We start from the raw sequence: 13,614 nt of genomic DNA, 5'->3' as shown, positions 1-13,614 counted from the left end.
GAATGAGGAAACGCTTCTCCCTGTTTTGAACCTGCCATTTCCACAGAATAGTTACTCCATGCTTGGCACTCCTGATGTTGAGGGCCTTATTGTATCTGTCCTCATTGTGTCTTTTCCAACTGGAGGAATGCTAAATTGTTCCTTGTACAGAGGTTACTCTGTACCTCTGATTATTCTTGCCGCTCTGAATCTTCTCTAGTTTCATTATATCTGTGTTGAGAACTGTGGACGAGGACCACAGTGTTCAAGATGCAAGAGTGAGAGAAGGCTGCTATATCAATGTATAAATCCATGTTTTGTTCTCTATTCTTAATAATGACTAACAGCCGCTTTTCTTTCTTGACTGCTCTTGAGTCACAGAACTATCACAAATCAAGATTTTGATCCTGAATTGCAACAGTGAGTTCAAACCCAAAGACTTTATATGTGGAAACTAGTGGTTTTTTTTTTTTTGCCACATGCATCACTTAATTTTTCCATGGTGACTTTCACTATTTTAGATCTCTCTCAGTTTTGTAAATAACTTAGTATCAGCAGCAAATTTGAGTAGCATAATACAGCAAAACACCCTAATGTACTCATACATCCTTGGCAGCAGGGAAAAGAACAAGGCCAGATTCCTGTGCAGGTTCACGGATGGTCAGAGAGGCCCAGGCCCTGAGAACCTGGCAGCGTGCAGGACAGGGGAGGCAGAAGCTGAGTAAGAGGGAACATTTAGTCCTGCAGGGCAGTCAGAAGTGGAAGTTGAACTATAACAAGTCCATAGCTTCTAGCAAAGAAATCCCCGTTCTGTACTCCTGACTTGATCTCTTGTCTCATCAAGTCCTGCAGCACCTGTAAAAGCTGTGATCTAGTCCCCTCTTTTGACTTTCTAGTGCCTTCTAGAAAAGTGCACGATGCCAACACTTCTCAGTAATCACACATACCTGAATAAACCTTTTCCTCAGCAATCCAAGGCCAGGAGCCTCTGAATTTCCCAAGTTCTTGTACATTCCTTCGTACATTTCCTTAAGCTTATTTTTATTCCTTGGAGCTTTTACCAACTCGTTTTTGACATCCTCAACCCAGTCCTGCACACAGAAGGAAAGAGATGAGTACTGAAAAAAAGTTTACTGACCCTCACTCTTCGGTAATCTGCTCAGATTGCATTTGGGTTACCGTATTTACTAATAGTCAATTAATGTGTCTTCTGACAACCAAAAGAGCAATCAAAAGGCTACGGATAAAATATTTCTACTTAATAACATAATTGTGTTTACTACCATAGTGTCCAGAGCAAACTAAGAAAACCCCCGTGGGGCCAGGAGTGCTATCCAGCACAAGGCAAGAATCCTTTGGACAACAGGCTCAGGATGTAGAGAGGGAAGCCCAGCAGAGAGCAGGGAAAGGGCAGGGGAAGTCAGAAATTATAGAGATGGCCACAAATGATAATTCTGTAACAGTTTCGGAATGGTTAAGGAAGACTGACCATGGGGCAGGGCAGAGACCCTGAAGAAGAAAGCTGAAAAGGGCTAGTGCAAGACAGCTAGCTGGGAGGGAGACCATCATGAAAGCTGCTGACAGCACCCCGACATCATCACCAGCTGATTCTGGGTTGAACTGCTTCCTGTGGCGGTGGTGTCAACCAAACTGCGTCAGGCTCCACCTAGCACTCTCTTTCTTAAACAGAGGGTGAGGAATGAAGGGAAAGGTGGAGGGAAATAAAAAAAATACAATTTACCTTAAAAAGCATCATGGGATTGGAGAGCTGTTCCAGGGAGCGAACAAAATCTTGAACTACTCCTCCTCTGTCCAACTTATTCTTGATCCTTTAAAAGAAAAAAAGTGCATCACAACGTGACAGGAACTGCCATACCACCTAGCCTGCAGATAAGCAATGCTCCAGATTGTCTGCTTTATTCAAGAATCTGGCAAAATAATCTGGAGGTAGGTACGAGGACTCCCTCAGAATTCTCTCCTGGGCTGCATGACTTCCCTTATCATGAGGCTCCCAATTTTTTAATTAAGTGTCCCACTGTGAAAATAGGAGCTTGGTGGAAGAGTAAAATGCATACTTGCAACAGAAATGGGCATTAACCAGACTATACATCCTGTCACAACAGTTACTGAAGGGCGACAGTTTGTGAACACAAGACTTTATCTTCTCATTTTAAGTGAAGAAATTCAGCAAACATATTAGAGATTTGAGAAAAGGCAAAAGGACATCTAAAATTGTATTAGTGGTTCTATAGCACTGTGTGATAAAAGTTGACTTTTTCCTGGGGATTAACTCAGGTTTTATTGCATGGCAAAACAGGCAAGGGAGAGCTTGTAGAGGAAGATGCATGGTGCACGCTGAATAAGTAGAGAAGAAGACAACAAAGAGCTGTCATTCCCCAAAAGATAACGTGTATCCATTTCACTGGCCCTCTCTGAAGTTTGGTAGGAGCACTTATTCTATTTAAATATCTCTGCTTTCACTTGGCATTGCAGTGACTCTAAATGTCCAAGCTAGCTTCCTCTTCCTTTGATGGGTACCTACCTCTCACTGTGAAGTCTATTACAGTAAGAGCCTAATCATGCACCTGATTTGCCTTCAGCCTCAGCAGAGCAGGAAAAAGGAAAAAGAAAAAGAAACTTTGACTACCACCAAATTACCAGGAGAAAGGGCTTGCCTCTCTGTGGTCTTCTTGTTTTTCTTTGAAAAAACTCTAACGTCCCACAGCCTGGGGACGATATGTACTCAACATGTCAGAAAGCATTCAGACCACCAACCTGAGTGTGTCTAATACTAAGAGAGCTTACGTATCGGTTTTCCCTGTGTCTTTAAATGAGAACATGGTGCACATGGGGCTACCCTCTAATGTTTCTCATGCCCCCTAATGAAAACAGTTTCACTGGGGGGGGGGGGGGAAGTATCTCTCCACACCCGAATAAAAAACACACAAAAGAGCTACTCTGATTGCAAATTCACCTTTCTACAAATTCCTTGTTCTTACAACCAGTTGCAGTATCTTTGAAGCAGTAACTTTCGCTGCTGATCATGAAAGGGTAGATGATTGCCTGGGGATAGGTATTTGCGATCTCTTCAACAGCATGTTGCACGGCTACTGCTTCATCCTTGTCAAGTAGTGCCATCATCTGGCTAATCCAACCAATGAACTGCCAACAGGGAACTGAAGAAAGCTGCAAAACCAGACATTGCTTTCAACTTTGGTCCTCCTCGAAAATACCAAACATAGGAAAAGCAAACAAAACTGCTCTGTGGCCCAGCCTGACAGACAGAAACACATGAAAAGGAAGCAGAGAATGTCAACTAGGTTGCACAAAACATCCCCCAAGAAAGCAGATTTCATTATTATTATTATTATTACCACTACTACCACCACTAACTACTGCTGCTTAACAGGTTTTCCTTTACAAAGATTTGCAGTTTGTTGATTGAAAGGAGGCTTTATACTCAAACTTGTGGCTTTTCTGTCTGGATGCAATTTAGTAATTTTTGATCACCACATACAAACAACTCAAAAATCTGACGGGATAGTTCAAACACCATTGAACCATTGATGGGTTGAAGTCTTTATTTGAGTAAAAAAGCCAGGAAGGAGAACACTGGAACTCCACCACAGTTTTGTTCTTCCTTCAACTTCAAAGAGGTTTGGGCTTGCTGACATATTAATTTCAGTAGAGCATCCCCTGCCAATATACTTCATGCTCACCTCACTCCAAAAGACATATTACTTTTGAAAGGAAGCTACAATATATTTTCTTGTGATAGCAAGAGACCAGACTCCGACTCCTTTCCTCCTGTCTCATCCCTTCCTACCTTTCTAATGGAGTTTAAGATCAGTAATTGATTAAATTTGCCAGTATTTATCTTGCAGACAGAGAGAGGACAAAGAAATGCTTGGTGAAGTTCTTTTCTGGGTGAGGTTTGTTAACTAGACCAGGCGTCTAGTTTGAACCATCAGAGTTTCACTGTGGCCACACCTTGTGCACCTCAGCCGTTTTTGCTATGTTCTCAGTTTCTTGGGATAACTAAGCCATGTTTCTGTCTCTTTCGAGTTCTTCCTCTGACAGGGCCTGGCACTCTGTGAGCACCAGCACAATGGGCTTGAAAACGCGGGCAGGCCAAGGCAGGAACAAGCATGAGTCACAGAGGACCTCTCGGCTTATCTGTCCCACGATAGCAGGGAAGGCTGCGTGGCTCACGGTATCCTGCTGTGGAACGGCAATGGAGGGACAGGTCGTGGAAGGGAGGAAGAAGCTGTAGTAACCTCTGAAGTGAAGCAGGACAGGGAGAGGTGGAAGTAAGTGGAAAATTAGCCTGGAAGAGCTGTTGGCTTCCTGCATACAGGAAACTCAGCCTACAAAAATAAGATAAGTTCCTCACCCTAATCCTACATATCTTTATCAGCCCACTTAAATCGTTCAGAAGGAAGGAAAAAAGCAACATAATTTTTTTCCAGCAGCTCTCAAACTAACATTTGGAATCAAAATAATGACAAAAAGTTAAACTTTTACAAAAAAGTTTCTGTCCACACAAATTAGACTCAGCAAGTTAGAGAAAAGACAAGGAACAATGATGGGATAAAATGTATCTGATTTACCTGAAGCAAAACTTACCAGTCTAACCTCTCTGTCCATCCAACCTCCACCCCCACCTTTTAAATTCGATTTATAGCAACATTTGCTGCCAGGAAATTGGAAGCAACTAACCTCTCGTGTCACTAGACCCAATGTCTCTGCCGGGTATCTTTCAATTATTTGCAGCAGTCTAGGAAATCTCAGCCTGGCTTCTCTGGAGTTCAGTTTTAAAGCTTTTATCATTTTCTCCACCACAATAGCTGGGAATAGCTGCAGATCTGCAGTGTTAATTTCTGCCAAGAAACATTAAACAAGAATTATCAGAAACACCATCACTTGTTCCATGTCTTTGATCATCTGGAACATTCATCTTTATAATTCGGTATTTTTCCCCCACCGTGTATTTTGTATTTTTACTTTGTTCTCCTTCCCATCTGTTTGAACTGCACACATCAGCAACACATGTACTTGGGGACTGTAAGGATTAGCTTTATCAGGAAGCTGCATCACTGCTGGTATCCTGCCTGCTTAAAACACAGCACTGCTGTGGTCTGGGAAGGAACAAGGGAAGCATCTGCTGGACATGATATATATCTCACAAGTGAGAGAGAGACTACGAGTGATTCATTAGTACCAAAGCTAGCAGTAATAGTGGGGGAAAAAAAAGCAATATAAATACTATTGAATTGAAGGACAAACTGTTCCATTTCAATTCAAGCTGTGTTGCTCAGGGAGATCTCCTGGGTATGAAAAAAGCTCACGTATCACGGATAAATCCACCTCACATGCTTAGGAGAAATCCTGACTAACCAAGTAAGCCTTCTTCTTCCCTACGCAGATGCTGGTCACAGAAACCGACCAAAGTCATATACGCATCGGTAACTCCTATCACGTCTACATGTTCCATGGAGTGGGACTGCACCTCCTCTTCAGACTTCCTTGCAGCACTGCTGAAACACTGAAAAGCCTTCTTATTCAGGCCTGCCAATACCTGAAATTCAACCATAAGAGAAAAAAAAGACACAAGTTAGCAAGTAGCACTCAACAATTCTTTTTGAAACTGGAGCTTGGTTGCAAGTCTTGAGTAGATAACACTAAGTGTATTAGATGTTTTGAGCAGCTGAAACAAAGCAAAAAAATTGGGATGTTATTTCTAGCAGTAATTTACAGAATTTTAATTTCCACAATTTTCAACGGAAAAATATAAAACACAAAAGTTAATGTTACTAGAGTTTCCACAAACAGTTAACAGAAAACACAATTAAAAAATGCTATTTTTCCCCCTATTAAGACATATCTGCAATGTCTGCATAACAGCTATACTTAGAACTTGTGTTAAAAAAAGCATGCATCAAGCTATTTCAAATCTGATGTCTTTTTCCCTATTACAAACAGTCATATTGACCATACGTTTCTAATGCAGCTCATGCAATGAAGGACTTGACAAGATCCTTTACGACTGAATGTTTATAAATCAGGTACATATATTCTCATGCAGCCAACAAGCTTACCAACCTCATTGTAGCTATTGTAGTTATTAAACACATACAAAATTGCTGCAGAACAAGTTGGAACAACTGAAAAATGCTGGAACTGAAATCAAATAGTTTGAATTTCTGGTAGGTAAAGGGAAACTACCAGGGTCAGAGTACTGCTTAATACTAAGCTAAAATAAGGCTAAGCTCCTTAATCTTATAGAAATATCTGGTGTCCCAATCTGACTCATCTGACACAAAAGAGCTTTTATGCTCATCTTTTAGATTTCCTTAAGAAGAATGCTCTTAATAATTAACTAGTAAGTGAAGCTTAAGCTTTTGCTCAAGTTTCTACAGACCTGAAAACTTAAAATCTTTTTTGCAGGAATCTCTTCTTTATCTGGTTTTCTTTAACAACCATAAAAACACAAATTAAGAACGTTTTTTGCTGTTTTATACTGATACGGTTCATATGTACGGGTCTCCATGGCGGCTTTAGGAATTAACAGAAAGAAGTCAGCAGTGGTACTTCAAATTCTTACTCAATCAATTTGACAGACAAGAGGTCAGTGCCACAGCATCGGGAACAACTGACAAAATATCTGATTTCAGATGCAGCACAGTCTGTCACTGTATTTTTCAAATGCCCACCTCACCAAAAAAGGCAAAGATGACCTGCATACGCTCTGTTTTAGAAACGCCCCTCCCCTCTATCACTAAAACTATTTAGATAAAGTAAGTGTATCAGTATCATTATCAGTATTATAAAGATCTCTTTATGCAATAAGATAGTCTGACAGCATGATGAAGCTCAGAAATGTCCAGCTGAAATAAAGGCATTCTTTGAGGATCATGTTCCCAAGCCTTGTCTTGCCACCGTGGACACAGGTGCTACAACTATACCTTTCCCCTCCACACAAAATGCAGGAGCAGAGAAACACAATAACACTCTCCCAATTAAAAAGGCTACAGTGGTGCAGAACTCCAGGAGAGCAAAAACCAGAAAAAACAGCAACCACAGCGGGTTTTTTTCTTCCCCTTTTACCCCAGCTGGTGTTCCTGGACAAATCACTGCTAATAGCAGATGGGTTTCACATTCTCTCTATATATCCATACCCTTCACTACCTATTGAAGTACTGATTACAATACTGAAATACCTTTTCCCCTCTCATTTACCTTTTCAGGACTCTCAAGACTTTCTCCTGATAGTGCTGATATTTTTCCAGCTTTTTCTTCCTCGATTTGCTCAAGACATCTTGGATCCTGACTAAGAGCATTGGCCATGATATGGTACGTAGTACCCAGAAGAAGATTCTGGTTTCGGAAGGCCATTATGTTCTTGCTAAGATAGTCAGATTTGGTATCTTCTGTTGGAATTCAAAAACAAAGTTGGTAATTTGACAACAAAGCAGCTTTGTATAATAAACAACGTCAAGCAAAGAGAAGGCTGTTACCAAGCAGGGAGATGGTTTTTAACACCGAGAGTATGCGTTCAGGACAACTCTGGTTCCGGCTGCAACTATGCGTAAAGCGGCAATAAGCATAATTCCACCTCACCAGCCAGTCTTCCCTCGTTTTGGCTTCTTTGCGTAGGTCTTTCAGAAGCTTCTTGGCAACTGAGAAGCTGTTCTGTATTCAGATTAAGACAGAATTTTCAGATAATATATCTGAAGAGGAAATAAAACCTTTCTGCAACCAAACTAAGGGATGAGAGGATTTAGGTTACACAAGTAAAGCTATAATAAGATGAAGAGAAGTCCACTGCTTGTCGGGTCTCATATTCAAAAACAGGTTAGTGCTAATGGAGAAATTTGAAAAGAAGAAGAGAAGAACAGAAGTTTGACAAACTGAGGAAATTAAAATAATTCTATCTGCATGACTAAAAAGGCATTAACTGTTCTGCAGTACAAACACGTATGAGAAATGTAACCTGGTTTATAATACCATTAAGCAAATCACTTATGTTTGTGTTTGATGAAAAGTTTCATAAATAAGAAAGCATAATGTTTGGTTGCAAGTATCCCTTCCATTAAAGGCTGAAGCATTTCAGATACTTTATTTATCTGCCCTTTAGAGTGTCAGAAACCATCTGTGGATCAAAGGGGCCTTCAGGCAGATTTCCAGTAATGACAAATTATCATCAAGTTTTTAATTAAGATTTATCCATTTGTTTTCCTTCTGTGGAACTGACTTTCTTGAGCTTTCACAATGTCCTGGACAGCAAGGTCAAAGACAGACAAGGTCTGCCCTGGCAAAAAGGTGCCCAAGACCACCTACGAGGCTCTTCCAGCTGCAGTTGCTATATGTTTTCTCACAAAACTGGAAGCTATCAGACAGTACAGTCACCTGTTTCCTGGCACTTTCTATCATCTTCATTTTCATGTTAAATTTGCAGCTTTTAATCATTGAGTAAATGTCTTCATCCTGTTGATCCACTTCCATTTGGTCACCAGCACCATATTCTTCATCCACCTCCATACTATCATTGATCTGATCACAGAGAAGTTTCTCCTGCAGTTTGTCAAGAAAGAAACACCTGCACAATGACAACAGGAGTACAAATCACTCTGGTATGCATGCAAGAGAATGAACATTCAAAAGTGTTGATTTGCCTGACAGTAAACAAAGCTAAGAAAAAATGGCAAGCCAATGCGATCACCTTTAGCAAGGGCTAAACATAGTCCTCAAAATCTGGAAAGTCACAACCAGGGACAGGTTGACCCTGAGAGCCTTCTAGGATCTTGAATCAACAAGATTAAGTATTAGAAAATGTCCATAATAGAGTAGGATTTTTTGTTACTTCATTCCTTTAAAATCATAGCTACAACCTCGAAGTTCACCAAGACATAACTTGCATTCCAACTTGACAGAAGTGCAAACAAACAGGAGTCTTGTTTATATTGTGTAAGTGCCAGGCTGTATTTTATGACAACCTGCAATTCAAATAAACATGACACTAACACATGTAGATACTGACATTTGTGTGGCAGAAAAGACCAGTGATCATACTCAACATTTGAAGGCGAATTGCCATTAATCAATGCTAAATCCTTTTCATTCTACAACTAGTCCTATCTAATTTAATAGCATCTCTCATTATGTAGACTGTTTTTCAATCCAGGGGAAAGCACTGCAGTCTGGAGTAGGGCTTGGTGCTGAATAAAGGCATATCCTTTGTCACTAATTTAAGATGAGACTAAGGTTTTTTAAAAGCACATAAAAATGTTCAAGACACTGACAACCCTTTAAGTCATAAATGTTTTGAGACTTTGTAAAGGAGTAAGCCATACCATGTATTCTGCCTAATATTTAATTGCAATAAGCTCTTCTGTAGCCATGCTTTCCTGACACTCAGAGATAATAAAATAATTACAGACCACAGTGAGTATCAGCAGAGCTGTTGAAGAAGTTGTCCCCCAGGAAAGGAGAACAAATCTAGATTTGCATGTGAAGAATGGATTGGGATGAAGATAGATAACATGGGGAGGACAGAAAACTTTCAAATTCAAAAGAGCACTCCAGCTTCTTTGGAGGTAATCCAAAGGAGTCTCCAGAGAGCCTTTGTTCCTTCTAGCAACAGTCACACAGTAGAAGTCTCTAATTACAGCACTGGTCATTAACTTTCCTATAAACACGTGAAGCACTGATAGTGATAGGGCTGGGCTTATTTTGTACACTCCCTAACTTTGGAACTGCCTACAAAGTAGGTAAGTATTTTTACTCATAAGGGACCGGCCTTTTGAGTGGTGTTTCATTGAGCTAAATGCAGCTGATCTACTCAATTACAAGTGGATGTGTTTAAAGGCTGCTGAAGTGGGCTAGCATGTAGTCACTGATGAAAGAAAATGCCTAAATTAAGTTATGTTTCCGTATCAAAATGCGGCTTATTCCTGTCCTTTTGCTTCTCATTAGAAGTTAGTCACATAAAAACCAGTTATACTGATAAAGCTAATAAAACGGTTAAAAAAAGCAAGTCGTACACTGGATCAACAACCCCCCATATGAAAATAAGCAGCATCAGAAAAAGCACCTCTCAGAACTCAATAGGCAGACAGACAGAACTAAAGCTAACCCAAGAATGTAATTTTACCGATTTGTAATGATATCATCCCAGATGTTCATAGGATCCATTTTAGCATCTGGATATCTGCTTGTCCAAATTCTGAGAAGTCTCTTAAGGGAAGCCTGTGAAGCTAAGTTACCTAGAAATCAATTAAGAATACTTTAAATGCATCTAAATCCAAACAGTGTGAAAAAGGCCTAAACCAAACATAGTCTAACATTCAAACCACAAAACTGCAATAAAATAACCCACTTGCATTTCTGGGCTTGCATTAAATACACTACTTGGTGATCATATTGCTTTTGTTTATTGCTGAAGCACAGGAGATTCAATAAGGACATCAGTGTCAACTGTCACTGGGAATCATCACTGGGTAGGTACCTTTCCGTACAGGAATATGCTGGAATATAGTGAAACTGTTAACTAAATCTAATATATAATTCACTTTATGCACATAAATTTGTATTTCATGCCTGCCTCAGTAGCTATAAATTATATACCACATCCATCTTTTATCTCTGCTAACCACCATCTGCTACCAAAAGTGACCCCAACAAAAATCTTAGTTTACAACTATTACTTACACTTTTAGAAGAGATACTTAACTCTTATCACAATAGCTAGGCTAATAAAACTTTGCAATAGAACACAGAAGTATCTTCAAGCCTGTCTTGCAGAACTGCAATAGTTCTCACTGTCAAGAAGACAGTAAGAAGTAATTCCAGACCTATGTTCCTTCAAACAGGAAGGAACTTAGTCCTCTAAGTGTGGAAACAGAAATTCAAAGTTCAGGAAACCATGATTATTTAACACAATGAAAGAAAAATCACTTAAGAAAAAAAAAAATCTTTACTTCTCTTGGTCATAAAATTGATGAAATCCTGTATTTCTGTCAAAGCTTGTACAGACTGCAGTTTGGTCATTCGACTTTGATATAACAAAGTATCAATGCTGGAATAGCTCTGAAAAGAAAGGGAGAGAATGGAAGATTTCGTATACAGAATTTATGGTTCTATTCAGTGCTCTACAAACTATTTATTTGATGCTGCTTATATTATGCTCTACAACCCAACCTTTTACAAGTAATTTAATGACCTGTAATCTGAGAGCAACTCTGTTTTGGACAGTATAGAGGCATATTCTAACTGCAATTCCTATACTAGGTTTCAGGATAGTCCTACAGTCTAATCAAAACTTGGTAATGGATGGAACTTGTAACCTCTCAATGTAATACTCTTTTTTCAAGTTTGTTCTGGGGACAGGAGGCTTCTGAATAGATGAATGAAATAAAACTGCTATTAATCTGCACAAAGAATTACTCTGAAAAATTTCTAATAGATGCAATCAGTAAAATAAAACAAATTAAAATGGGAGGATGCACTCCACTGGCTGGCTCAACTCTCATCATTGCAAGCAGTGAATTCAAAGGAAGTTTTGTCATATGATTGGAAAGCACCTAGATTTCATTGTATTTGGGCAAGCGTTTCTCTCGAGAGTATAATGTAGCAGCAGTAACAGCAACAACAGTTTCATTGTTCCATGAGTCTATATAGAAAAATCATATGAGAGAGAGCAGAGATTGTTACCTGCATGAAGATCTGCATGCCATTGCTAATGTAATATTTGGCTCTGTCAAAATCATCTTGCAGGATGTAAAGGAGACTAAGCTCTTGGCTGTAATGCATTTCTATAATGGCTTTCTTCTGTTCTGTCTTCATTGCCTCATCAATAAAAGTTAGCACAGTCTGGTCATTTTCCCCGCTGAGCAGTAACTTCAACTTACTGCGTATTATATAGGGCAGATATGTCTCCTACAAGGTGAAAATATAGTCTTTATTTCTAGAAATGGAATATTAGATGATCAATTTTTTGTTATCAGAGGTAGATCAAATAAATATAAACATATTTTGAACCGTTTTCTTACATGTTTTCCCTTTAGACAAATTCCAATTTGCTAACAAATCACAGCCGCGTTTTCTGATAGGCTCAAGAAGTTGTTAGCAAATTCCACCAGTTTCAAAACCAGTGGTTTGGTAACTCTTGAAACATGAAACAAATAAAAGCAATAAAAACACTGCAAGAAGATGATGATGATAAAGCTGGTCCTATACGATCAGCCATAGACTTAAGGTAAAAATTAAACATTGTAAAAACAGCAGGAGTAATTGCTTCAATTATTTTATATATCAGACTCTCTGCTAATTTCCATAATAAAAGTAACCCAAATAATGCAATTGATTTCCACCCACAATCACATTACTGTAGGACATCCTTGCAGAGATAAAAACAGTGCAGTATCAACAAAGTGATTTCTAAAAACCTGAAAAAATGGATCATTCCATGTTTTGCTTAGATCTGGAGGTTTTCCACTATCGATGTTAACGGTAGCACAATACTCCAGAGACTTCCACTCTGTGAGGTGGTCATAGCATTCCAGAGACGCAAGTTCCCAGAAGTCCTTCTCCGCTTCTATTGGCTCTCCATCTTGCCAGTCTTCTTTAGAGAGTGCCTAGGGAATGAATTTAAGAGAGAGGAAGGTTCTCAGCTGGAATCTGACACTAGTTTCAATTCTAAGTCACCAGGAACTTAACATTGATCCATTGTCTCATAAAAATATCTATCCATTTACCAGAATGTAACAGCAACATTAAATGCAGAATATTCAAGCTTGTCAGTAGTTATATATAAATGCATTTCAGGTAGCCATCTTTAATAAATCTGCATTTTTAAAGAGCAAAGACTTTAAAAGAAGGTTAAAGAGATTCTTCTTCATTTTTACCCACTATAACTCGGATTTTCTTTGCCATGAACACATGCTCTCTTGGGGTGGCAGTGCGTCCATGGTGTTTTACTTGTCTGCCTGGGTAATCGCACATGTGAAGCTTTGTAACAAACAGTAAAAAGTATCACGCTTACTGCTCTGTTGTGACTGCTCATCTGTTCCCATGTCTTTACAGACTGAACCACCAATCAAACACAACACAAGGACATTTTAAACAATATGCTGCTTCTCAAAATGTTTAATTTTGGCTTATTAGTTTTAAGTCATGAGAGATTTATGAAACAAAAAAATCTTGTTGCCATTTTACCTCATCATAATATTTAGCTGCTTCAGCATAATCACTCCTTGCTTCTGCCAACAACGCTTTCTGTGTAATTTTCTTAGTCCCAATCTTACCACTGAAAATGCCGCGAAGGACATCATAATCCCCAAGAGATCGGTAGAGCCTAGTAAAATTGAAAAGGGAAATCTTTTGATTAGTTGAACAGAGGTATATCAACGCAAACAAAAGCTACTTAAAAAAATAATAATTCAATAAGCAGGAATACTATTGGCTTGTAATAGTAAAAAAAAAATTGATAGTTCTTATATAAGATCATAAATATACATTTAACTAGATAAACTTCATCTTGTAGGGTAATACCTGAACCGTGGAAACTCCTGCACTTGAAAAGCTATGAACAAGATGTTTTTCAGCATTCTGATAGCATCATCAGGGTGCACAGCT

The 13,614-nt window shown here is 39.1% G+C and overlaps 1 protein-coding gene across 1 annotated transcript in view; it reads right to left on the bottom strand.

Annotated features, from left to right (window-relative positions):
* PRKDC (protein kinase, DNA-activated, catalytic subunit) overlaps positions 1-13,614 on the bottom strand; it is an 84,941-nt gene that overhangs the window by 10,709 nt on the left and 60,618 nt on the right. Inside the window, 13 exon segments of the mRNA XM_075141895.1 lie at positions 927-1,070; positions 1,721-1,808; positions 2,954-3,165; positions 4,699-4,859; positions 5,377-5,557; positions 7,219-7,409; positions 7,497-7,671; positions 8,389-8,578; positions 10,133-10,244; positions 10,959-11,067; positions 11,692-11,916; positions 12,426-12,614; positions 13,195-13,333. Of these exon segments, the coding sequence (XP_074997996.1) occupies positions 927-1,070; positions 1,721-1,808; positions 2,954-3,165; positions 4,699-4,859; positions 5,377-5,557; positions 7,219-7,409; positions 7,497-7,671; positions 8,389-8,578; positions 10,133-10,244; positions 10,959-11,067; positions 11,692-11,916; positions 12,426-12,614; positions 13,195-13,333 (2,116 nt within the window).

This window comes from Calonectris borealis, chromosome 2 (assembly GCF_964195595.1).
Source record: "Calonectris borealis chromosome 2, bCalBor7.hap1.2, whole genome shotgun sequence".
In the NCBI taxonomy this organism is placed as follows: domain Eukaryota; kingdom Metazoa; phylum Chordata; class Aves; order Procellariiformes; family Procellariidae; genus Calonectris; species Calonectris borealis.
Note: the sequence above shows the minus strand (reverse complement) of the source record. Positions and strands in the feature narration are given on the sequence as shown.